Here is a 23,355-nt window from a genome sequence, read left to right as displayed (position 1 = left end):
AGTGAGGATCCATTCTTAGCAAAGAACTTGCTTTCTCTCTGCATGCTGATGATATTGCAGAACATGGGTTATGCCAGATTTGCCTGTCCTATTCTTCCTGGTAGGAGAGTTTGTTGTGAAGATATCTTGGGGCTATTTTTTTCTATCTAAAGAGGAAAGTAAAATATCGGAATTGTGTTTTCCCCTTGAAGTTTGTGCTTGATGAAGGGAAAGGTGATTGTACTGGGTAGAGATGTCCTGCTCCCCTGCTGCATGTGAAACTTCCTTGGGCTCTTGGAGGGAGCAGCTGCCTCCCTCTGCATTGTGAAGCAGGAGCTTTTCTGGGTGCCTGTATAGCTTGAGAGGACCACCTCTGTTTTACAGCTTTCCCAACAGAAACTGAGCAGGGCAGGTTGCTGCATCTGGCCTCTCCCCTGGCGGCCATTGCTCAGTTCGAGAGTGCTTGGGGGGATTCCCCTGCCCTGGGCTGTGGGAGCCCAAAGGCACTGGCCTCATCCAGCACAGTGGGGAAGCCTGAGCCAGAAGAAGCTCAACCTTCCTGCTGCACTGGGTGCATGCAGACAGGGAGCAGGGTGGGGACTTGTTTTCCTCTTCCTACTGTGTGTATGGGCTTTTGTTTTTCTGAGGAGCCAGGTATTTGATTTGTAAGTGAGGAACATGGACTACTCTTCCAAACCTCAGCCCCTGGTCCAACTTGGACTGTCTCATGCTGGTGCTTCTAAGGATGCTCACCCTTGCCTGGGCTGCTGGCACTTGATTTCAGAATCTTCAGATGAAGGTCCATGCTCTCAATAACCACACAAGCAGAAGCTTAAAGGATTTGTGCCAACTTTTATTATCTTTTTTTGGAAATGGGATTTGGGGAAGGGAAGGAGATGTGCAAGGAGGAGCTGATTGTTGCAAATGAGGATATTTGGGGGGTATGCTGGCAGCAGTGTGTCTGACTGAAATGACTGAAGCAGTAAAGCATGACAGCCAGGACACTGCCTCAGTGGGTGTGCTTCCTTTACAGGGTTTTTGGTTTTGAGGTCTACTTTGTAGGTTATTTCACATACAAAACAAGAAAGCATATTTTAATGTCTCTATATGTATTTGTATATATATAGGATAGATATATATATATACACACACATATTTTATATTCTTACAACCCCCAGCTCCTAAAGGTGTCAAGTCTGAAGGGCCATGTATATATATGCATTATAAAGAGATGCTAATTGACTGAGACAAGGCTTCCTTACTGGCTGCATGATAAATAAATGGGCAAGGTATCTTTCATCAAAATCTTGCACATGTGCAGAGAAAATGGTTCAGCCAAGCACCAAGTAGCACCCTCCCCAAGCTGTCCTGTCTCTGGCTATTTCCTGCAGGGGTGGTGTGCGGCTGCCCATGCTGTCCCAGGGATTTGGGGAGCTCAACCCTGTGGGGCTTGGAGGGGCAGATTGAAACATACTTGGTTGTGCTGCCCATGGGTCAGGCACCCTGCATGTTTGGCCTCCTACTTCCCCATGGGGCTTCCAGTAGACTGTTTAAGTTTATTTTACCATGGAGGAGAAGGTTTGGTGGGCAAGAAGGGAAGGGGTTTTGAAGGGGAAACTCAGTCAAAATTCACCATACAATAGACAAATCTTCATAAAGGTTCGTCTGCCTGCTCATTCTTTTCTCTCTCTCTCTCTCTCCCTCTCCCTCTTACGCTCTCATGTTCACTCTCATTCTCTGCAGGACGTATGCTGTTGTAGGGCTAAAGGTCTCCTTTTGTCAGGCTAAGGTCAAGTCCTGGTTGGCAGAGGGCAGCCCTTCATACAGGCCTGTCCACAGCGTACTGGCAAGGGCTCAGGTTGGAAGCTGCCGTCTGCACTGCCGGGTAGGTGAAGTTGGCATGCTGCTTGGCCTTCAGCCGCAGGCTGGCCAGGCTGGAGTTGCACGTGTCCCTGTACATGTAGGGGCTGGCTGTTGAGGCGTAAGGACAGGCACTGGATGAGACAGCAGAGTTGAGGCTTGGGCTGTTCAGGTTATTGATGTTTCCCAGGTTGTTGAGGCTAGAGGCCGGTACTCCGGTCACCGCAGAAGGGACCATGGATGAAGGCATGGTCATTGAGGTGATGGAGCTGGGCGGGGAGAACATGGGCTGGGAGGAGAGGGGACTGACGTTCATGGAGTTGAAGAATGGGAAGCTCTTGGCCGAGAGCGGACTGCTGGCAAGCCCCTTGGTGGCCCAGTTGTTGTAGGAATAGCTGGAATACATGTCATCGTAAGGCTGCATCAGTCCATTGAACTGGGCTCCGAAGCTGTTCTTGCACAATTCGGCCTGTTGGTTCCTCTCTCGTTTCCTCCACTTAGCTCTGCGGTTTTTGAACCAGACCTGCAAGAGAGAGAGAAGGAGGGCATGGAAATTGCTCTGGCTGTCCTTGCAAGGGGCCTTGCCCTGGTTTCTTTGCCCAGCAATTCAAGAGCTGTTGAAGAGCTGGCGATCCTCCCAGGGAGATGGGAGGCTGAGCATCAGGAAAGAGCTGCAGCAAGATGTCTAGGCTTCAGGGTCATCTCCCAGCAGGAATCACCAGGTGGTCCTCAGCCAACAAACAAAAACCCAAACCACTGCCATTTCACAACACACAGAATAACCCACCTCACTCAACAAACAGATGCCCCTTATACGGGAAAAAGAGAAAAATTCTTGCTGTTATTTCCAAGTGACCACAGCCAGGAGGAGGGGTTGGGGTTGTGTGACTTGGGAGCAAAGTATTTGGGGGATGTGGCTTGAGAGCTGCTGAACAAAGGAAATAACTTCTCTTGGTTTGACTTTACCTCAGGACTGCTTGGGGTGGGGTGTTTTAAGTCTGTCTTCTAACAGGAAAATCTGTTAGTGTTAGAGGGGCTCAAACAATATAACTTCCTAGAGCATGGAAGCTGCTGGAAGGCTATTCATGGTGCTGCTAACTCGTATTTCTAGTAGCAGAGAGAAGCTCTCACTCCAGCTGGAGCCCTGCCACACCACGCCTGTGACTGCACAGTGGTTTGGGAATCCAAAAAGGTGCCCTCCAGCAAGGCTAAGGCTGGGGAATGATGCTACTGCAAGGAAGGGGTCTGCTGGAATGAGGCAGACAGCTCGTGGGGCTCTGTGGGGCAGAGCCTGGGCTTTGTATGTATCTGTGTAATTGCAAGGTGGCCCTGGATGGGGAAGGCACCACCAGCATGGGGTATATGTGTGTCGGGATGTGTCAAATCTCAAGTGCAGACCCTGGTGAGGTGTTTCCGAGACAGGGAAATTTTCTAGTGCTCCAAATTCCTTCCTTGGTTTGGGGACAGCTTGGTCATGCTTCACAGCATGCATCACAAGCTCAGGTCAAGGAAGGTGGAAGGGCTGCAGTCCTACCCGGACTCGTGCCTCTGTCAGGTTGGTCCAGACTGCAATCTCCTCCCTGGTGCTCATGTCTGGATAACGGTTTCTCTGGAAAGTGGCTTCCAGCTCTTGGAGCTGCTGGCTGGTGAAGTGCGTCCTCTGCCTCCGCTGCTTCTTTTTGAGCGAGCCGTCTTCGGGGTTGGAGTCGTCCGTCTGGTTTTGCTGGGACTTCTCAGTGTCTGTGTGAGAGACAGAAAGATGGGAGAGATCCCCTGAATTAACTTGTGGGCTTGGATGCACTTGGGGAGCCTATCCTTGGGGCAACCAGTGCATGCTCAGTGAGATCCCCCTCCACTGTAGCCACCAGGAGTGGTCCCATCTCCCTCCCTTGTCCTTGCAAGCAGGCATCCATCCAGCACCAAAACCAATGGCCCCTTCACGCAGCAGAGTTTGCCTTTGTTTAACTGCCGTAATAGATGTTAGCTTCCAAGTGACTGGTTTTAGATTTTCCAAACTTCCAATACTCGTTTTTCATTTGTCACAGTTCACATGGGGGATAGTGGCAGAACTTACCCAGACCAGTAAGAAGGTTCTTACTCTGCTTAAAACTTTCTGCCTTAAGGTGTCCTTTAGAAAAACTGAACGGAAATTGACACTTATGACACAGCAAAAGATCCAGTAGCGTTTCTGTGGACAAGTCATGGGAAAAGGCAAATTGATAGCAAGCTGAGGCTCTTCAACTAATTAAACCTGAGGACCACAATTTTTCACTCCCCTTCTTGCTCCTTTACCTTCTCACTTAGGTGCACATGTTTTGATTTTTTTAAAAATAAGAAAAGGCCTCTCTTAGACCATACCATGAAGCACTCCAGCATCTCCCTGTCTTTCTGCCCCTGCCCTTCTCCTGACTCACAGATCCTTCTTCTAGAGGCAGTGTCTCTCATTTCACTGCCCATTAAATGAACATCTCAAAACTCTCCAGTGTTCACACTGGTATCACACTGAAATGTACTGCTCAGCCTCCTTCTGGGCATCAAGTCCATGTCTGCATGCTGAGCTTTTGGCTGTTGTGGGTGGAGGTGGCAGCCAGCTGCTTCCCTGTGCCACAGCCCTTTTTGGGGGCTGTGCAAATCCAAGCAGGCAAAATGCAAATAGAGGCAGAATGCACATACAAATATCTTCCATTCAGTTGTCCTCCACAGAGTGCCCAACTGCTCATATGTGACATTTTCTTTTATGATGGAAGAAAGCTATAGCTTGTGTTTAATTCTGCTGGGAATCAAGACAAGTCACCATAGAGGAAAAGTAATAATTTCTGATGTTCAACTCCTCCTTCCTTTGATCTAGAAGCCAGGTGAAGCTTTTTTCATTTTCATTTCCAAATGAAAATCAGGTCTTCAGCAGGGAGTGGAGGTGTTCTTTTACAATGGGAAATAGTCTGCTAAACTAAATAGAAATTTTTGCAAATAGCTCCCAAACTGTTCCACTTGGAAGAAGTACCTTTACAAAAATCCTGGCATCGCTCTGATAAAATTGAAATTTTTGTTTGGTTGCAGTTCTTTGAGTGGAAGCTAGCTTAAAAGGCTTCAAAGTCCAGAAAAATCTCAACATGAAGGTGTCTGGTGCAGCCCCTTAATGAGTAGGAAGGAAAGGAGACAGCAGCCTGGAATACAGTTGAGTCAGTGAAAAAAGGGATTCCTCAAGTCAAATGGATGTGCTCCGGAATAACAGGCTCTGTCTTTTCCATTTAATTTTTATGGGGCATGAGGGAGGCTTAAAAGCATCTGAGCCCCAACAGAGAAGAGACTCTGCTGCAGGGCAGTGCTGTGCCAACAGCAGGTGCTTTAGCGGACCCCAGACCTGGAAGATGCTCCTGTCTCAGGAACTTGGTACCACTACCCTGCTCATATGACAGCCTGTTAATTTACAAATATTTTCCTACTGTTCCTGGAAAACCTTCCTTGTACTTGCCTTTCTCCAAAGGGAGCAGTGCTGGAGTCGTAGAATGCATTTGCAGGAGAGGTGCTCGCTCTCCATGGAGGAAACCCTGGGTGTGGTCAGTGGTTTGCTCCCCACCAGCCACCTCTGCTTCTGTAACCCGTCTGATGCTATCCACCAGCAGGAATGTGAATGCAAGGACAGTGAGATGGCCAGTTGGTTCTTCTGAGCAGGAAGGTGCCATGTCCTATTCCCAGCACCAGGACCAGTTTGTGTTTCCATGCAGGGTATACCTCTACAAGAACTTTCCCAGCACACTCTTGAAACAAAGCCATAGAAATTGAAAAGCGGAATGAAAGAGCTTGGTTGTGGTCTTGTGGTACTCTTCTCATTTTCATGAGTATCTTTGTTTGTGGATTTCATATTCAGCAGAATTCTTGAAAGTGTGCTCTTGGTGTGGATTTTTTATAGTGGTTCTGGCCTAGGAGATTAATCTGATTTCTCTAACTCAGTGCTCTAAACCAGTATTGGATGCAGGAGATTCCTGCACTATCCATCTCCAAAAGAGATTAAAAGGAGAGTGATGCCCCCCATCTGAGCTAGTTATTAGGAATGGCTCAATACAGATGAACCGACAACATTTGGTTTGTTTGTTCATCTGCTGAGCCTGGGTTAATTAGGAGCCTGATGCATACAGGGGATGTGTTCTCACCAAAGTCCCTGACAAATATTCATTTCTAAAGGGGCTGCTGTGAAACAGGAGGCTGTGTCCTAATTGGGAACTCCTGCCCAGGACTGCCCTTTTTCACTCAGGAAGAAAATAGACCAAGAGAGAAAGAAAATGAAGTGAAGGTATCACTGCTTTATGGGCTACATCTGGGTGAAAGAGACCACAATGTATCTTCTCAATACCCTCTGGTATACCTACTTTTCATAAATCTTAAGTCTAAGGAGAAGTAGGAATCTGTTTGAGCCTTGAAAAATCTCTGCAGTTCATCTTGGTGTCCTTTTTGTTTCCATACGTGCTACCTGTGTCTCTTTCTGTGTCATCTCTTTTCTGTTTCTTCTATAAGCAGGGAAGAAGAGTCCTCTGTAAAAGGTGCAGAGTTTGGACTGGTCGCAGTAGGCACCAAAACTGCGGCAATACAGGGAAAGAAAGGAGCCCACAGAAAGGATGTGGGTGCCCTGAATCCATGCTGAGGAGTACAGTATGGGGAGATGTGGGGCAGTTCTTTACCTGCCTCACTTCTCATTCTTGCTCTCCCGTGACCTGTACTGCCTGATGAAACCTAACAGAAGAAGGTGTCACAAACCATGGCATACTATTGAAGGACACTTGAGATCCCTGGGTGCTGAGCCCAGACAAGCAAGGTTTGTGTTCACTTCCTCAGGATCTCTTACTGTGTGGATGAACGAAGCAGGGCCAAGGAGAAGTAGGGAGGCTGGTGTCTTGAGGGGAGTCAAGAAGTGCTGGAAGTGCAGCCCTGCCCCTGTCCCCGGCAGCCCTTGGTAGCCAGCTCTATTCTGCCTGACACTGCTGATTCATGGGCTGCCATCAGCCTCTGGTGCAAAGGCACAAGCTGCCAGCATCTGCACGCAGCTAGTGCTGACAAACAGTCACCTCCCAGAACCCCTTTATTTCTAGACTGCTTAAGACAGTGGGGAGTGATGTAGCCAGGCATCCAACGTTTATTGTCACCCCAAAATAGGTTGTGGAATATATCTTGTACACGTTCGCCCACTCAGTGAAACTACTGTGGCCATAGCTGGAATTAGCTGTTCATGCCTAATGGAAAAAAAAGTCAGTGCTTAAATTGGCAGTTCTACAGCATGCCAGGGTGGGCTCAGTAGGGAAGGCCACTTGAATGGAGACACTGCCATGCATCCAAAGCAGCTGACGAGAAGCCACTGAGCTTGGGGATGTGCCCAACTAAGGTACGTGTGCAGTGGGGAATTTGTCGGGTGGATTCTCTGACTCTAGTTATCCCAGTGTAACTCCCTTTACGATACTTTCTCTGGGGAATTTTAATCTGCATCATTATCCTTATTAGCTTTTGCATGCGGGTGAGCCTGGAGGCTTTACACAGAGAGCAGCGGGCTGTCCCCGGCCCTCACTCCCTCATGCTGGCACTGGCAGAAGCAGCTTTGCATTGTCCTGACACATCCAGAATAACAAGGGATGCAGTGGTAACCGGACAAATGTAAAATCCAGAGGAAGCCATAGCATTTGGTAGCTGATTTCTGAACAGGTGTGAATGGTGATGTTTCTTATTCAGAGCCTGATAAAGAATTCAGCAGGCTTGGGGTTTGTTCAGTCTTTGGGAATGGTCAGAGGCATCTCTGTGGGAGAGCAGCAGAGCAGTGCACCAAGGCACAGGTGAGGAGGCTTTTGCAGTTAAAGCAGGAGCACGACAGTGCTTCCCTTTCATCTTATTGACTGAACCTGGAAAGTTCAGCCCAAGATTTACCTTTATCATGGAAAGTTTAAACCTAAAAAATTTAAACAGAGGTAAAAAAAATAAAAGGGCCGTTTAAAATTAGGTATAGTGTTCTGTGTATTATACTTCCTATGTTGTGGGGAAAGCTCTCCTGCTCTGGGGATCCTGTTTAGGCAAATACAATAAAATCTTGATTGGGCTGTGACCCGACTTGTCTGGCCCCAGCCTGCCATGGGCTGTGCCCTTGTGAGCAGTGGCTTCCTTCAGCCAGGACCAGATGACCCTTCCAACAGCTGTCATTGTAATATGCACCCTTATGCCTTCCCCCTGCTTTTTGGGACAGCCATGCTGCTATGGCACTGTGCTGGCTCCCAGTACAACAGGAAACTGTCCCTCCGGGAGCACTGCAGCCACTGGCCACCCAGATCCACCCACAAGGATGGGTCAGGGTCTTTCTTGCATCTTGAGCCTTGCACTCACCACTGTGGTCCTGCCCTTTGCAGCTGTGCTCGTGTTGAGGAGTTCCAGAGTCCGAGAGAGACAAGGCTGGGCTGCGAGCCTCTGCATCTGCCAGCAGGTTGAAATCCATGGGGCAGGGATGGGCAGTGGAGGAGGAAGAATCTGAAAAACAGTAGTCACAGGGAGATCAATCTGTGTGTGTGACCTCTCCTCACCACCTCCAGCAGGCACCCGCCTTGAGGAAAGGTCTAGGAAAAGCAAAGGATCCCTGTGGGTTCCTTGGACACCTTTGGGTTTCTTGGCTGGAAAACAGACATACTGGGCTTTCTGCTGAGCTTCCCTATAAATCAAAGATCATCTAGTGACACTTCTATTTGCAGCCTTCAGAGAAAGAGCCTCCAATTTATAGGTGACATTCAGACTGAAATAGCAACGCCGGGAGCATGCTGTGTAATGGAGATCTGAGGAAGTGGTTCTGGGCCAGCCAAGGGCTGTTAGCACCTTCCCCAGTCATCCCACCTCTCCCTTCCTCCCTGCCCAGCTTCCCTCCTCTTCCTCCCTTGTTTCTCCACAAGCTGGCCAAGCCTAAGTAAAGCTGTCCAGAGAGCACTACATGCACACATCCCAAAAGAAAAGCATTCCTGTGCCTGGCAGTGATAGGAAGGCACATCTGCCTGCACAGCCACTGCTACAAGCAGAGACCCAGGCAGTGTAAGTGGACTCCTTTGGGGTACACAAGGACCTCTGAAACCTGAATTAACATGGGAATCACATTTCACACCCTTAGGTGCCTGGGAATGAGTGATCCTGGCTGCAGCAGGAGCTTGCTTCCAGCCTTAGATCATCCTGACTGAAGGCTCCCCATGTCCCCTCAAGAGACTGGCCTGTGCTGGTGAGCCATCTTCCCTGGCTGAAAGCTTCCCAACTGGGAAGCTGTCAGTGCTGATCCCCACGACTGCCGGAATCACTGTGACTCTTCTGCTACCTCTTTCCCCACCCACCCCTCTCTCCCAAGATCAATTATTTTCATCATTCACTTCCTTATGAACCCTGCATCCTCCACCTGTATTGCCTAAAGGAGATCAGCTGAGAGCACCACTTTGTTCTGGACCACATCTGATGCTCATGAAGAGGCAGGCATGAGGGAGTAAGTGTTCCAAGTCTGGTCACATCCCCTTGGAAAGGTGAGCTAGCCCTGTGTTAGCCCCTAATCTGAATTTTGGATCATAACCCAGAAAAACGCAGGATGTTTCACTGCCACCAGTACACAGTTTTTGAAGGCTGAATCACTTTGAGGGGACCACAGCAGCTTCTGAAACTTCAGCCACCCTCCGCTGATACCTCAACTTCCCAGATAGGGATCCTTTTCCTCTAAAACACAACAGCTGATGCATTGTGCCAGGATCTGGGACCCCTGGGTTTAGGGAGGTTTGGACCGGGTGTTTGGGACTTTCAGACTTTAGGTGGAGATCAGTTGTGAAAGCTGGATTCTGGGTGATGAAGGATTGCCCAGCCCCTCAAATCCACGTGTGTCAGGGAGGGAACATGCTGAAGACAGTCTGGACTGTGTTAGTTTTTAGACATGTAAACAAGAGATTAATCACTTAGCTGTTGCACCTCCTTTGGAGGTAGATGACAGTGACTAAGAATGTATTTTCAGAGCTGTCTGAAGTCTCCTTTAGTCAATTTGCACAAGGCTGCCACTAGGGCCCTTGGCAGGGCTGATTCCCATACCTGTAGTGTGCTTCCCAGGCTGTGGTGAGAGGGCAAGGAGCCATTTATAATGGTTGTCTTGCTGGCTTTTCTGCAACAGATGTCACTCACAAAACCCCTGCAGTCTTCCTTGCTCTTTGCTTCGCTTGACCTCCATTCACCGCCTCTCCCAGGTACCGGTGGGGCAGTCTCAACACCAGCCTCAGTCAGTGCTCTCTGGAAGCAGCACCTAATGAAGCAGGACTCTATTCTGGTTTCCCAGACCTTTGCCTTGCTTTGGGCTTTTCCTCTCCTGTGGGAGAGAAGTGGCAGGACTCCGTCTTTGCCATGAGGCTGGTTTCCATTTCCACTTTGTGGCAAGCCTGACCTTTGATGTCTGCTGGCTGTGTTAAGCTCCTGGCAGCAGCCAGGCACAGCCCTGTTGCTTTTTGCTGTGTGTACATGCATGAAGTGATGTGACAGGGACTGTGTTTTCTTTAATACCTTTGCATGGAGTAGGGGAGTCCATCTGCTGCTGATATTGCCATGGCTTTTAGCATTACTCTCAGAATTATGCAGAAACGCGCAGTGAATTAATTCCATGGATTAAGTCTTGATTAAGATGTGTGTCACTTTGCTGTCTCAGAATTTATTAAGAGCCCTTCTTGAGTCTGCAGCAGATGGAATTTCTGCCCAATGTTTGTAGATGATAATTTCCCCTCTTCTACAGCCATTTGCATATGATTGCATCTGTCAAGCACAATTTCCTCTCTTCTAGGGCTCGACTCTGTACTGGACGATTTAAGGAGGAATTCAGATTCTTGCCTTGCTGTAACTCAAGGACAGTGTCCTCCTGTGCAGGGTCCTGTTTGCTCTTTTTTCCACATCTTGCATTGCTTTCATCTTTGCAAACTAGAGTGAAGATAGGAAAACCAGGGGGGAGTATCTTACACAGGTAAGGTTCCATAGGCATAAATGACAATACAAGATACAAGGCTCAGGAGAGCGTAGTCCTGGTATTGAAAATTTGTGCCCCATCCTGGGCTGCACCAGTGCAGTGGTTGCAAAGCTGATCCAAGCTGCTGGATACAACATAGCATGCTTACCCTGCCTCAGAGATACAGTGGGCACGTAGATTAAAACTGGCTATGAAGTGTGGCCAGTATTCGAGTTTAAACAGGGACTTGTGGCTGAGCACAAGTTTGCTTTGAGAACTGAATTTAAAAGCAGGAGGATTTCAGAGAGGAGATGTTTTATGTATATATGTAATTGCATAACCTATTGCATGTACCGTATGTGGTGGCATCAAGGAATGCCTTCTCAGTTTGCTGTAAGCAGGTCATGGAGAAGCAAAAGCAAGGGGATAGAGGGATCTGCTCAGCGTGATTATAAAAGCAGGAAAAGTCTGCAATGGGGACAGCATGTGAGCTCTGTACCGATGTATTTACCCAAAGGCAATCGCATGCTACTGACACAAAAGGCTGTAAGGTAGTATTCTAGATTATACAGCCCTTTTGGATTTTAAAAAAGGAGCTTTTGTCCACATTGGCCAGGTCTTGCTGTAGGCAGAGACATTAAGAAAGTCAATGCTAAACCTTCATGGAATTTCTACTAAGTTGTTTGCCCGGTCTCAAGGAATTAGTGAAATTGGCACCTCAAAAACATTTTTAGATAAAATCAAATTTACCATCTTCATCTGATTCTTCATCTCACTTTCTTTTAACATAAAAGTATGGTTTCTTTAGGGACAGCTCCTGTACTAGCAACATGCAGCCAGGCTTGCTCAGGGGCTTCAGTTTTTTGCAAAACTAGCCATGACTCCTAGTCTGCTCCAGCAACTGTAACACTTTCCATGGATGTATGTGAGTGCTCCTGAGATAAAGGTTCCCAAACCTGTAACAAACACATCTCTTCTTCCAGTCACTGCTCATCTGTGTCGTCTCCTTGGTGCCCATGTGAACATGCTGCGGCCACCTGTGCAAGGTCCTCCAGTCAAAAAGGGAGTTGCCGTTCCTGCTCCACGGGCATGGTGGAGGGCAGGGAAAGAACAGTCCTGGCTCTAGGCCTTTTCTCTTTTCAAATTCACCCCTTTCTATTTCTGTGTCAGTTCCTGACTGCCCAAGCCAGGGCCATTTGGGCAGTAGAAGGAGAACAGTGAGGAGGGCAATCTTGTTTACCTGAAAAGAGAAACAAGGGTCCCTGTGACCCATCTCCTGGTTCTCAGTAATATACTGTTCCATCACCTGGGAGCAAAGAGGCTTTTGCTTGGGTTTTTTTTTTTCTTTGAAGGGGTGAGAAGGAAACATAAAAGCTGACTTCAAGCCAAGTAAGGCTAATTATAGGGGTGGCTTTTGTGATGTGGGTCTTGCCTGTTGAGAGCTGCCTAGAGACTGACTAGTGTGTGCTGCTTGATTCTCTGCACTACCATTGGGGAGCAGGCTTCCTGCTGGACCTGCTTTGGCAGGTTGATCTGGAAGTGAAAAGCTGTCTCTTGCATTGTTTTGATGTTATTTGACTTCCCGTGGGCATGCAGGGGTGCTCTAGCAAGGACCTGATGCTTCAAGTTCCAAGGTAGCAGCACAATGACCACTGATGTCCCAAGGACAGGAGGGAAGCCTTAAGCCGGCCTCTCTCAAGCAGATCAGCACAGCCCTGTGCATGTGAGTTTGCTGCCTCCATCCAGGGCCATAGTAACTGAATCTTCTGCTTGGAATTGCTGATCTCCACAAAGAGTTCAGGGTTAACCCTCAGGCTGAAAGGTGCTCTGCAATCATTTGTGGGGAAGTGTGTTTTCTTTCTTTCATGCATCCCCTGAGGTGAATGTATGATGTTACACTAGATTCTTAGTGTCAGAGCTGTCTTCCTGCTCCATCAATTGCAGAAGTCAAACTACTGCTGATTGCTTCACTCCTCCCATGCTTGTGTTCCCTATATACTGGCTTACTTTTAGGAGAGACAAACATTTGGGACTCTGTTTAACTGTACATTTTCAGGAAGATGATCAGCCTCTGTGCTTTCATCCCTGTGGGAGGCTGAGCTAAGGTGGAACAGCCCCTGCCTGTCCCTCTGCCGCTTGTCAAAGAGGAAGTTATTGAGACTGTGCCTGTTCCCTCGCATAAGAGCATTTTGTTTTCTGGATCCATGTGTTTGTTCAGGGGATGGTGCCATCAGAGTGCCTGTGGGCTGGAATTACAAGTGCCACATCAGCCCAGCACATGAATTGCACAGCAACCAAGATTCTCTTTGCTGGCCAACACAAGTGCTGCCGGTGAGGGGCTCTTCCCCTGCTGCTAGAAAGCAAGAAGGATGGCATGCAAAATGAGTTAATATTTGTGTCCTCGAGACTATAGAAATACAACTATGGGGAGACCAAGGTCACCCACTGCTAAACATCTCAGTGTAGCTTTAAATCTCTAATCTTAATGGAATTGCAGCAGGAACCAAGAGCAACCATTAATCACTGGAAGATAAACAGCAGCAGCCAACTGGTGACCCGGAGCGCAGGGCCATTATGGGACAGGAGAGCAAGCTGCCTGCCTCCAAAAACATCAGGCTGTGCACAGCCTCAGGCTGCCTGAGCAGTGGTTTCGGGTGCACACTCAGAAGTGGATCATCAACCTCCAGCAAGGGCTGAGTCACAGGTTATAATAAACTTTATTTCTCGATTTAGTCCCTACAGCTGGGCACTAACCCCTGAGCTCCTGAGGGAGGCTTCGTAGCGGTGTGTGTTGCTTTGAAGCCGGGAACACGGTTTAGGGATTTTATTCCTCCCATCAGTAGAAATCGACAAAGCTCCCTGAGGCACTTAGTGGCTTTGTTGTCAGAGCAAGTTGTCTGGCACTGCCCCACACATGGATTGGGCTGCAGAGCACTGACAGCCGTGCATGGTGCCATGGAACTGCAGTAGCCCAAGCTATTGCTGCCAGGCTTCCTGGCCACAGCCGGCAGCAAGGATCTGAGAGCTGGCAGCTCTCTGACAAGGAGGTCCAGGTTGCTTCTCTTTTTGTGCATGGCTCTAAGGAGAAATTTCCAGTAATGTGAGGTGGGAAGAGGGAGAGGAGGTAAGATGCTGCTGCTGACTTGTCTTATGATGTAGGTAAAACTATTTGACTGTTCTGGAACTGTATCCTTCATTTCAGAAGTCATGTAAATGAGCATATCTGAACTGGTGAAGGTAATGAAGCAAGATTCCTTTAAGTGCTTTCAGATCCTCAGATAAGAGGTGCTAGGAAAATGCCCAACCACGCTGGACACTGCCTAATGCATTTCCTGGGGGCTGGAGGCAGCCTGCAAGATGAGATCAGGCCACTCGCTTCCTTCACTTTGACATGAACCTCCAGCTGCAGAAGAGGATGATGGCTGAAACCTCTGCTCTGGGTAGCAGAGGGTTAATAAACTGCCTGTATTCCGGAGGATTATCACAATGGAAGTGTCCCAAGGATTGACAGCTCCATACCCATGTCCACAGCAAAAAAAGCCCACAATGGAATGTGTCCCGTTCGCTTATTTGATGGGCTGCACGATGCCCCTGTGCTGTGGAAGCGCCCTGATGTCACCATGCCCCATACACAGTGCAACATTCCCCCCAACAGGTGTGTCTGCAGTCTCCCAGACTGGTGCAGACCCCACCAAACTGAAGCACAGAGGCAGGGTAATGTGCTTGGGCTTGGCTTAAAGCAAGTTCTTTGCAATAGTATCTTTGGACCTCAGTGCTGCCCTTAGCCTACCTAGATAGTTTCTAAAATGGCACACAAAATCTGGAAATGAATTGCTAATCCTAGCACAGAAGAAAAGTCCTGCCAGACTTCCTGCAAAGTTGGGATTTTTTCCCTAAACATTCATAGTTCTTGCATTCTTGTAAGCATTGTACTTCAGGTCTCACTGTGTCCAGCTGTGTTTTCAGTATCCCTTGGATGCTATGCCTCAGTGAGCTGTTTGGCACCTTGGATCTATCAAACAGGACTAGGATTTTCATTCTGACAGACCATGCAGTTATATTAATAAGGTTATGCTTTGTTATGGCTTATTTTGTTTGTTAGGCATCTGGAACAAAATAAATCAGCAAAAACTCAGTTTTGCCCAAACAACATTCGATCACACAAAGTTGCTGGCATGGTGCGGATCCACCATGCAGGAGTGCTGGGAGGGAGAGCACGGTCTGCAGTTATAGGAGAAGAAAAGTCCTTTAGGGAAATTAATCCCTTTGTTTCGGGGAAGGGAGAAAAAAGACTGATTTCAGTAAGAAGTTCTGCCTGGGAAAATCTTGCAACTAACAAAGGATCTGCTAAAGTGGAGTGCCAGCACTGGCCTGGCCAGAACATACTGACTCTGCTCATCCCCACCTGCCCTTGCCCACTCCTGCAGCCCCATCAGGCTCCAAAGCGACCCATGCCACTACTGAGGGATCTCCCTGCGTCTGCATGAGAGAAATAGCTGCACAACCACAGCGTACAAGGGATCGTGATCTCCTCTTGCAGAGCCAGGAGTAAGACGAGACAGTTGCAAGCCAGGATCTTGGGCAGGAATGAGAGGTGCAGGCAGCCTGTCTGCAGCTCAGGGCTGGACACGCGCTGCTCATGCAGCAGCAAAGGCCACCAGGGCCTGGCATCAGCAGATCGGTATGTGTTGCTGTATTTAGTTGGGCAATTGTATGAATTTGACTAATTATTCTGGCAGTCAAAGGAAACTGGCCTGATTCCTATGGGGGCTGTGCTTGCAGAAGCTGGGCAGGGTCATTTCTGTATCTCTATGGCTGTAAAGTTGGCTCATTTTAGGGAGGCCCAGATAGCTCTGTGACTCCAGCTGCTGTCAGGAGATTTGTATGCAGATGGAGAGCAGTGGATGAATCAGATGTTATCAAAGATGTAAATGATTCTCACAATTAGTAAACACACTCAAGAAAGCCCCTCATCAAGTGAGTGATGCAGGAGGTTGTAGCTCGAGAAGGATCCCCTGCCACCAGCATGTCACACTGCTATGGCTGTGTGACCTCCATGCACTGTAGAGCTGCCAGTGTCTGCCATCCATCACCACTTCTGGAAATCCTTTCTGGAGAACTTCGACTTGATCATAAGCATTTGTTCTATGACAGAACTCGGCAAAACCAGCAGCTAGAAAGAAGCTTTTCTGGAGGGGAGGGGTGGTACTAGATCATTGTTTTAAAACAACCTGTCAGAGCCCAGTGGGTTGCAAAACTGCAAAGGAAAAAGGGGTAACTGCCACGAGTTCTGTGATGGCCCCACCAACCACCATGGCCAACGAATAGCTCTGTTGGTTAAGGAAACAAGAGCCCAGAAACTGCTGGCTTGCTCCGAGGGATGTGTTGTCTCAGTACAAACCCGCAGCGCCGGAGGGAGCCGATGTCTGCTGTATTTGGCTGTAAAGTTTCCCGATGATTTGTCCTTTTTTTTCCCCCCAAGTAATTTATATTTAAATTTTCTTAAAGCTCTCTGGCAGGAAGATCCTTGCAGGATGAAGACTGCCGTGAATAAAACAAGTGGATGATCTCAGCTCACAGTATCCCTCCCCTCTTCCTTGCGATACTGCAGCTGGTAGGGCTGGGGCAGGAGCGGGGTGGCTCCGGGAGGGATGCTGGAGCTTGCTCCCTCTCCACACTCCATCTTTATGGACCTTGCAACATGCCCTGAAGGTCAGCCTGTTTACCTAGACACTGTTTGAAGGGGCGAGGGAGGCAATTAGCAAACACTGCCGGGGCCGATCCCGCAGTGCTTCGCACGCGGCCTGTGCCGGCAGGATCGGGCCCGCGGAGCGCCCGGTTTTCCTGTCGTGCACCGGCCGCGGACGTTGTGAGTATCGGGGGCGAGGAGGAGGAGGGGCGGGTGGGCAAGCAGAGAGAGCTAGCAGCCCCTCACTCCCGGAGCCTGTCGCCCAGGGGCCCCACTCGAGGCCGTGGCAAAATGTCTTGCGTCCCTAAATCCACGGACACAACAGTCATTGCAAAAGCAAAACCAAGAGGTTTGACTTTGGGGATCCTGAAATGCAGTGTGCTGCCTAAGGACTGTGTACAAAGTCTGCCTCTTTTTTTTTTTTTCTTTCTCCTCCACCCCTACTCCACCTCCCTCCCCCCTCCCCCGCCAAATCCTCAGTTTTTCCATCTGCTCGAGGCCGCATCCCATGCGGAGCCCCGGGAGGTAGGCAGTTTGGGTGGGTAGGAGAGGAAGCTGCAGAGCCCTAATTACTCAGCCAGTCTGGCCCTCGGGCGATCCCATCAAAGCGGCTCGGAGAGAAAAGGGATGGGGCAGAAGGATGTGAGCCATCTCACAACCCTGCTGCCTGGGTCGCACCACGTCCCGTCCAGGGGCCATCCTGCTCCGGGGACGGGGCTGTACAGCCAAAAACGCCTCTGCCCGCCCAGACCCTGTCACCCTGTGAGCAACCTCTCTTGCAGCTCCAGGGCCCGGGAACGGCTTGCTACTCGGGCATATCTGAGCTCAGGCACCGGGGCACCGTTATTAAAACCCACCCAACACAAAGTAAGCTGGAAAACCCTTTTAAATGGGACAAGGAAGTCCATATTTTTCATCACTTTGGTATTTCTCCCTGCTTAGGTATGGATCCATACGGAGACTGACCTTTATAGCTCCATTAATTTACCATAACAATCTAATTTTTAAAAATTATTCTGGTACATCCACTCCTCTAAAAAGTCTTATTTTATTTTGGAAGAAAACCTCCATGCATTTACTTTTAGAAAACAGCCTTGAAATAAATGCAAAAAATCACACACCCCCCCCCCCCAAACCCAACTCCTAGAACTGGTAGTTGGGATACTGTAGCACCAAAAATAAAACTGATGGAACAGAAAGGGAATTTCATGTGGTTTTCATTGTCAAGTCTAAGCTCAGAAACAAACAGGAAATAAAAATGGCTAAAACAAAAGGGATTTCTTTTAAACTGTGTTCAAATCTAAGTGGGGAGCTGCTTTATGTGGGAGGGATTCTATGTTTATTTGCTTTTAAAAAAAAGGAGTAAATAAAAATGTCCACATGCAGACAGGTCAACTTGATTTACCATTAAATCCTCATGTTTCACAATGGTAATTTATAATCAACTTTTTAAAAGAAAATTACACTCGTATAAATGGCAGCATTGGAAAGGGGAGAAAAGGCAATGGGTGGTGGGAAGGCTGCTTCTGCTTTAAATGAGGTTGAGGGGAAGAAGGAATGGAGAGAGAGAGCTGAGAGAAAGAGAGGTAGAAGTAACTGCAAACCTCTAGTCATTTGTTTTATTCCATCTTTGTACTTTTTCAGTTTTTGCAGAGAGCTCGGCGGCTGCTGAGCCTTTCAGCCTGTGCCACACCATTGAAGCTCCCCAAGTAGCTATTTAATGTATTTATTTGAAAAGAACAGGCTGTAGGATCAGTGCTACATGAGTCAGTGTGGCATATGTGCTATATCCTCCCAACAGAAGTGTTTCTTAAGCTCTCAGATTTGGGATTGTGAACTCGTTTGCTAGGGGTTTACAAACAGGTATCTCAATCACAGAGCTCTGATGGTGATTTTTAGGGGTTAATTTAGTACATGCAGGACACAGCTCCCTCAAGCTGGGAATCTGCTGAAATCCCCAGTAACTACAGCCCCATTAATGCATCTCAGAACACTTTGAATAGTTGAAAAATCAGGACAAAATTAGTATCAGTTTCTGCAAATCCAGCTCTGGTTTCCCTCCTCTTTTGCACTATTCAAAAGGGTGTAAATGTTTGTTTTCTGGGGGAACTATGGTTTAGGAGATAGCAAAGAGCATCAGATTGAGGGTCAAGGGACAGAGGCTGCATTTCTGACTCAGGTAATTCTGCCATAGCTCAGTTTCTCCTCTGCTCAAAAGGGATATTTCCCTTTGTGCTAAAGCATCGAGAGACCCATGTATGGAAAGGCTAGAAGGCTCCTGAGGAGAGAGATCATAAGGTTCACTTCTTCAGAAATGAGTGCTCCAAGGCTGAACCTATACCCTGCAGATCAGTAGGAAATTTCCTGTTCATGAGTAGAAGATTGGCTCTCTACCTGAATCTGCTTGGTAATGCTCTGACATTGATGGGAAGGGAAGAGAGTGACCTCACTTGCTGACTCCCCACCTCTTTTTAAAGCCTAATAACAGAAATGTCTCTCAGGTACTGCCCAGCTAGATCTCCCAGGTCTTTCCTGAAAAAAAAGGTCTAATATTTAATTTTTTTTCCAAAACCCTATTCAGAATAGAACAGAAACAGATCTATTGCTAGCCATCCAAAAGAAATTGCTCTGGCCAGGCTGTCATACCTGTCCTCCTCTGGGGTCAGAGGGAGATAAGGATTCAAGCAAATCCTTTCCCACAGAAGTGACCCCCTCCTTTGCTGAGTCTGGCCCTGGTCCCTTGTGCTGCCAAGCTTCCAGGATCAGCCCGTGGACTCCCTTAAATACCCCAAGGAAGCCCAGAGCTAATAACCAGCTTCATTCAATTCCCAGTCACATTATTATCCAATCTGCCAGAGGCATTAATATTCAGAGGTGAGGTGGGAGGAGGGCAGGGGTGCTGGTGAGGGGGAGCAGCACACAAAGAGGAGGAAGGGAAGTGTGGCGGACTGGCCTCAGAAATCTTTCTCCAGCCGTCCGAAACCCCAGCCTATTTCAGCTGGGTGTTGACAATAGAGGGTTTTTCCAACAGCCTCAGCACTAACTTCAATACCAGCTGGTAGAGACTGTTCTCCAGTCAACAGCAAATGCCCAGCCTTGGCACAGCCTAATGCCCTCGGCCCCAGTGGCCCACAGCAAGAGGGGGAGCTTTGCCCCCTCTGCCATCAGGCCCTAAGTAAATAGCAATCTCCCATTTTTAAACAACTAGATAAATAGCTGAGCCTGCTCAGAGATGCCACAGCCTCCTGTTTCTGACTCTCCTCCCTCCATGGCCCCACAGTCTCATCCTGTTGCTTTCCTGATGGAGGGCACACAGCTTGAAACCAGCAGTTCTCCCCATCTGGGACTTTGTTTCCAGACCCAGGTACCTCCCCTGTCCCCAAGGCCAGGGCACATGTGCCAGGTCACGAGACAGACCTCATGTCCCCTGCTCATCTCATCTTCCTTTTGGAGCCATCTCCTAGATCAGGTTTCTGGCTTTTTCTTTTTGGCAGTCTCCAAAGTCAGCCTCACCTCTCAATCTCAATGTTTTGGGTAGCATCTGACAGAGATAAGATACCTTTTTTTTTTTGCCAGCTCTCCATAGGGTACATTAACCAATATCTTTGCAATCCAGTCACAATTTGCAGATCTATTAATTGCCTGAATTAAGCCCTTATAGAAATGTAATAGATATTAATTGAGGCTTGCAACAGTTTCTCTGAAAAAAAATTAATATTGGTTTTTAAACCACTGGCTTGGAGAGGCATATAGGTGGGCTTGCATGGGCAGAATCTGGGCTGCAGGTCAGGCAAACACAGGAACTACAGTAAGAGCAGGAAAACCACCGCCCTTGCCCAGACCCCTCTCCAGGCTGGCAGGGAAAGACATCTCTCTGTGAGGTTTCTTGTGAGGAGTACTGGGCATGGTGTGACAATTTGCTAATGAAAAATAATTAAAAAAAATTAAAATCAAACTCTGCTCCAGCAGATATTTGCAAAAACTGAAAGCAGCTACCATGATCTGACAGTCCCTCAGGAGCCAGCAGGCAGCCCTTTGTCCCTCACAGCAAGGCACCATCAAAGCCTGCACAAACACCCATCCGCTTCAGGTCACCAGCAGGCTGAGGGGCTTGGATGTGGGAGCCAGGGAAACCCTGATCCCATCGCCAAAAAGGCGGTCCTTTCCCTGTCTTTGGAAGATGGGACAGGAACAGAGGTGAGATTCTGAAAGACACCTTCCTGCGCAGTTCCTTTTAGCATCTCCCGAAATTGCAGATGGGGGAGAGCCATTTCATCGCTAGTATCCTGCCTTCCAGGCCACAGGCCGTGTGTGGAAGACCCACAAGTTTGTCTGGGGGACGCCAAATTCCTCTCTTTGCTTTCAGCACTGGACTCCACTTAGAAAGTGAACGGATCGTGGGCCCATCAGTCGGGAGGCTGCTTCCCTCCCAGGTGAAGGAACGGGGCAGAGATGAGGGATTCGTTTTGATTTCTGCACCGCCATCTCGAAGCATCAGCCGGGTGCGGCGGCCGGGGGCTCACCTCCAGGCTCTGCCGGGCGCCGGCGTCCTGAAGCAGCGTGTTCCTCTGCAGCCGCCCGTGCGGAGCCGAGCTCTGCACCTGGTAACCCGCCGGGCCAGGCGGGGAAGGGGCGCGGAGCCCCGGGAGTTCCGGCCAAGGGACTGCTGCCCCGAGCTGCCTAACGCCAGCGGGGAGGCGGGGCGGCTGCGGCAACCCCCGTCAGGGCTCTGGCACTGCCGGGGGTGAATCCACCCCCCTCCCCGCTCGTCCCCTCAGCTGTCCAGCCGCGGGGGCGCCGGGTGAACGGCCGACAGGTGTGCCCCGCTCGGCGGCACCGGGCCCGCCGCCCCCCCTCCCTGAGCCCGCTCCAGCAGCTGCAGCGAAGCGCGGGCATCGGCCCCCGCCTCGGTCGCCCTCCCCCGCCGCAGCCGCGGCCAGCCGGGACGCACCCGTTCCTTACTCCCGCTCCGAGGAGGAGGTCGGGGGGAAGGACAAGGGGGTGCCGCGCTGGCGGGCTGGTTCTTCCCCCGGAGCAGCACTCGTTGAGCGGGGAATAGACGGGGCAGCAGACGGTACCGGGCTCCGTCGGGAGCCCGCTGCAGTTGGCCGGGTTTCCCGGTCACTCAGCGGGACGGAGAGACGCCGCTCTGCACCGTGTCCCCGGCGCCAGGGCGGCGGGAGAGCCCGTGCAAGGGCCCGGAGGCCCGAGAGCCGGTTCTGCCCGAAGCCTCCCAGCGCCGGGCAGCCGCGCTCCGCCGGGGAGGCTCGATGCTCCCGGCAGAGCTGCCGCGGGGTCGGCGCTCCCTCCCCGCGTCCCGACCAGGTCGGTTATACCCGGTCGGGTCCCTGGAACCCCGTCCGCCGGCGCGCCACAGCCAGCGGCGTCCCGGGGCAGATTCGCTCCGTCCGCGGGGGCCGGCTCGCTTCTCCCCGGCTCTACAGGGAGGTCGACTCTGCTGTAAACAGGAGCCAGCCCATTACATAAATATCATTTATCCAACTGTCCAAAAGCCGTCGGGCTGCCTTCCTTTTCCCCGGCGACATCTCCCCGCCTCTGCTCCCTGAGCCCTTCTCCCCCGGACCCTACAGACAGCTGAGCCGCAGCCCACAGCGCCGTTATTTACAGCGAATCCCGGCTAATTTAAACAGCCCCTGCCCCACTCGTCCGAGTGGAAAATGACTAAGTTTAGCAACTGCAAGAGACTCCAGCAGCGCTTGTCGGGAAGGGGCCCGCGTCGGCCCCGAGGGGACGGTCGGGGCTGCGGGACCCCCGACAGCGGCGAGTAGGGGGTCGCTGGGCCGTATAGGGGCAGTGGAAGCGCCGCGCCCCGCTGCCGGGCGGACAGCGCTCCCGGCAGCGATGGGGGACAGTTCGGCCGCGCACAGCCCCGGGACCCTTCTGGATGGTAGGGCAGGGCTCGATCCGCCCGCTCTCACCTGGTTGCCGTCCCCTGACCCACGGGAGGCGACGGAAAGCCGACCTCGCGCGGGACTAGGACTGACCCCGTGCTGCCGAGCACGGCACACCGAGCCACCCCGCCGGGGATGCTCTTACCCTGTGCCAGCATCGAAAAGGTTACGGCCGGCCAGGCTAGTATGAAGGGGCTCAGGAAGAAAGGAGGGGAGAAGCTCGCCCGGAAGGCCGGGGACGGAAAGGCACTTACAGCAGCTCCAGATGCGGGTTCGGCTGAGCGGACTTAATCCTGCGAGAGAGACGAAGCTGACCCCCGCCCCGCGGCCCAGGCTGCTCTGCCGCTATCAGAAAGTAAATCCCCCCGGCTCCCCAGCCACTCTGCGCGTCGCTGCCGGCCCGCGGCTTACGGGGAGGGCGGAGGGCGCCGGCCGACTGCCTCCCATTCACCCTGGCCATTCACTTTATGGCGGGCGGCCGGCGCCCCCCGCCAGCTGCACCGGGCGCCCCGCTCCCGCCCGCCCCATTCCAGCTGCGCCCCCGCCGCCGCCCGCCCCGTCCAGCGCCCCGCCCCCGCCCCGCCCCTCGCCCGCGCCGCCCAATCGTCCCGCGGCTCATTTACATACTGCCGCAGCTCTGCTCTCGGATTGGTCGAGGCGGACGGTAGGCCTCGCCCCCCGCGCTGGCCCCGCCCCGTCCCGCGCGCCGTGCAGGGTGAGCGGCGGGGCGGGTGCGGGGTCGTGTCCCGGGCGCGGGGCTCCGTGCGCCGCCAGCCCCGCGGTACGGACACGGTCCTCCTGGACATGTACACTGATACCCTGCTCTTATCGCTGCACATGCTGCGTGCCTTGCTCAGTGCTTGGCGATCCGCTACTCTGGAGCCCGCGTTGAGCATCCGCTCCGCTCAGTACTGGCGCGGCGAGCCTGTTCGGGTTTTGCAGTTAGAGCC

The 23,355-nt window shown here is 50.8% G+C and overlaps 1 protein-coding gene across 1 annotated transcript; it reads right to left on the bottom strand.

Moving 5' to 3' along the window:
- Positions 1 to 811: 811 nt before the first annotated feature.
- PITX3 (paired like homeodomain 3) lies at positions 812 to 22,891 on the bottom strand. Its single transcript, XM_039554464.1, has 4 exons — positions 22,660 to 22,891; positions 8,197 to 8,337; positions 3,374 to 3,579; positions 812 to 2,362 (listed from the first exon to the last, which is right to left on the bottom strand). Exons 2-4 carry the CDS (start codon positions 8,303 to 8,305, stop codon positions 1,799 to 1,801), a joined length of 879 nt encoding a protein of 292 aa, XP_039410398.1. The 5' UTR covers positions 8,306 to 8,337; positions 22,660 to 22,891; the 3' UTR covers positions 812 to 1,798.
- Between the last annotated feature and the right edge of the window lie 464 nt (positions 22,892 to 23,355).

Source organism: Corvus cornix, chromosome 6 (genome assembly GCF_000738735.6).
Source record: "Corvus cornix cornix isolate S_Up_H32 chromosome 6, ASM73873v5, whole genome shotgun sequence".
NCBI lineage: Eukaryota > Metazoa > Chordata > Aves > Passeriformes > Corvidae > Corvus > Corvus cornix.
Note: the sequence above shows the minus strand (reverse complement) of the source record. Positions and strands in the feature narration are given on the sequence as shown.

Excerpts from the sequence above, each read along its gene's own strand:
- PITX3 (XM_039554464.1), bottom strand. The coding sequence starts at position 8,305 with ATGGATTTCAACCTGCTGGCAGATGCAGAGGCTCGCAGCCCAGCCTTG. Across the intron at positions 3,580-8,196 it reads CAAAGGGCAGGACCACAGTG|ACACTGAGAAGTCCCAGCAA; the intron begins GTGAGTGCAAGG and ends TCTCTCACACAG. Across the intron at positions 2,363-3,373 it reads TGACAGAGGCACGAGTCCGG|GTCTGGTTCAAAAACCGCAG; the intron begins GTAGGACTGCAG and ends TCTCTCTTGCAG.